At 51.4% G+C, this 1,227-nt stretch overlaps 1 protein-coding gene across 1 annotated transcript in view; it reads right to left on the reverse strand.

The window, feature by feature from the left end:
- The window catches only part of RPA2 (replication protein A2), a 27,357-nt gene extending 26,130 nt beyond the window's left edge, over positions 1–1,227 (reverse strand). The window contains exons 1-2 of the mRNA XM_037740713.1: positions 868–1,227; positions 501–607 (exon numbers count right to left, since the gene is read on the reverse strand). Coding sequence (XP_037596641.1) covers positions 501–607; positions 868–877 — 117 coding nt within the window. The 5' untranslated portion in view covers positions 878–1,227. The remainder of the gene's footprint in view (positions 1–500; positions 608–867) is intronic.

The raw sequence follows: 1,227 nt of genomic DNA on the forward strand, positions 1-1,227 counted from the left end.
GTGATCCACCCGCCTCGGCCTCCCAAAGTGCTGGGATTACAGGCTTGAGCCACCGCGCCCGGCACCTCACCACATTTAATTTAAAAACACCTTTGACATTAAGAAGGTAAAAAAGACTATTAATACAAGTTCAGGGAGCAGTGGCTCATACCTGTTACCCCAGCACTCTGTGAGACCAAGGTGGGAGGATCGCTTGAGCTCAGGGTTCAAGACCAGCCTGGGCAACATAGTGAGACCCCATCTCTATTAAAAAAAATTTTTTTTTAAAAAGACAAAAAACAAGTTGAGAGCATTTACACAAGACTGATTCATTAGCTACACTGATCAATTTCAAAATAAAGTCAAGAAGGAGAAAAGCCAGGGAAAAGAGATTTGGATAATAATCATTATAACCTCAGTTCGTGTTGAACTCTTCCGTAACGGCATTAAACTTTCTATCACAGAAGACTTAGGGACGTCAAGACAGGATAAAACAAAACCAAACACTCTTTTCAACCTACTGATTTCTTTTCGGCCTGAGAAGGTCCGGGCGATCCAAAGCCCCCCGGGGACTGCGTGTAGCCGCCAGCTCCCCCGTAGTTGGAGCTGCCATAGCTTTCGAATCCACCTGTTTTGAACAACAGGATTAGCGCCTGTGCCACTTCACATGCCTTGGAGAAACTCGCAGGCTCCCTGAGGCTTTGCCCCTCCAAACACTGATCGCGTCCCGCTAACCTTCGTCTTTGCCTTCCTGAGACCCCCAAACTCCCCAGCTCCGTTCTCACTCCTCCCCTCCCGCTGTCACACGCCTCTCGGACCCTAGGCTCGTCCTCTTGCTAAAATCTCCTGCGATTCTCTTCCGCCTCCGCCCCGCACCCCCATCATTACTGTTCCACATCTTGGTCTCGATTCTCCGCAAAGAGGGCGAGAAGGTTCGGATCTCGGCAAGTTGCGGAACAACCCAGAACTCGCGCTACTCCGCGGCTCTGGATACTTTTTTCTGGCGCCACGAACTCCTTCCCGCGAATGACCGAGCCAGTCAGCGGCTGGGCTGCTTCTCGCTTCAGCCAATCGGTGCCCACGAATGCTGCGCCTGTTCCTGTCCTCTCTGCTCACGCTCCGGAAAACGCGCACTACGCTTCCAGTTGGCTCCAAAAGCCTCCGCGGCCATCTTTACAAAGGGCAAAACCCTCCACGCAAGCGGAAGCAAAGCGTTTGTTGGGCGGTATCGCAAGAAATCAACCAATC

This window comes from Cebus imitator, unplaced genomic scaffold, assembly GCF_001604975.1.
Source record: "Cebus imitator isolate Cc_AM_T3 unplaced genomic scaffold, Cebus_imitator-1.0 Scaffold87, whole genome shotgun sequence".
Classification (NCBI taxonomy): Eukaryota; Metazoa; Chordata; class Mammalia; order Primates; family Cebidae; genus Cebus; species Cebus imitator.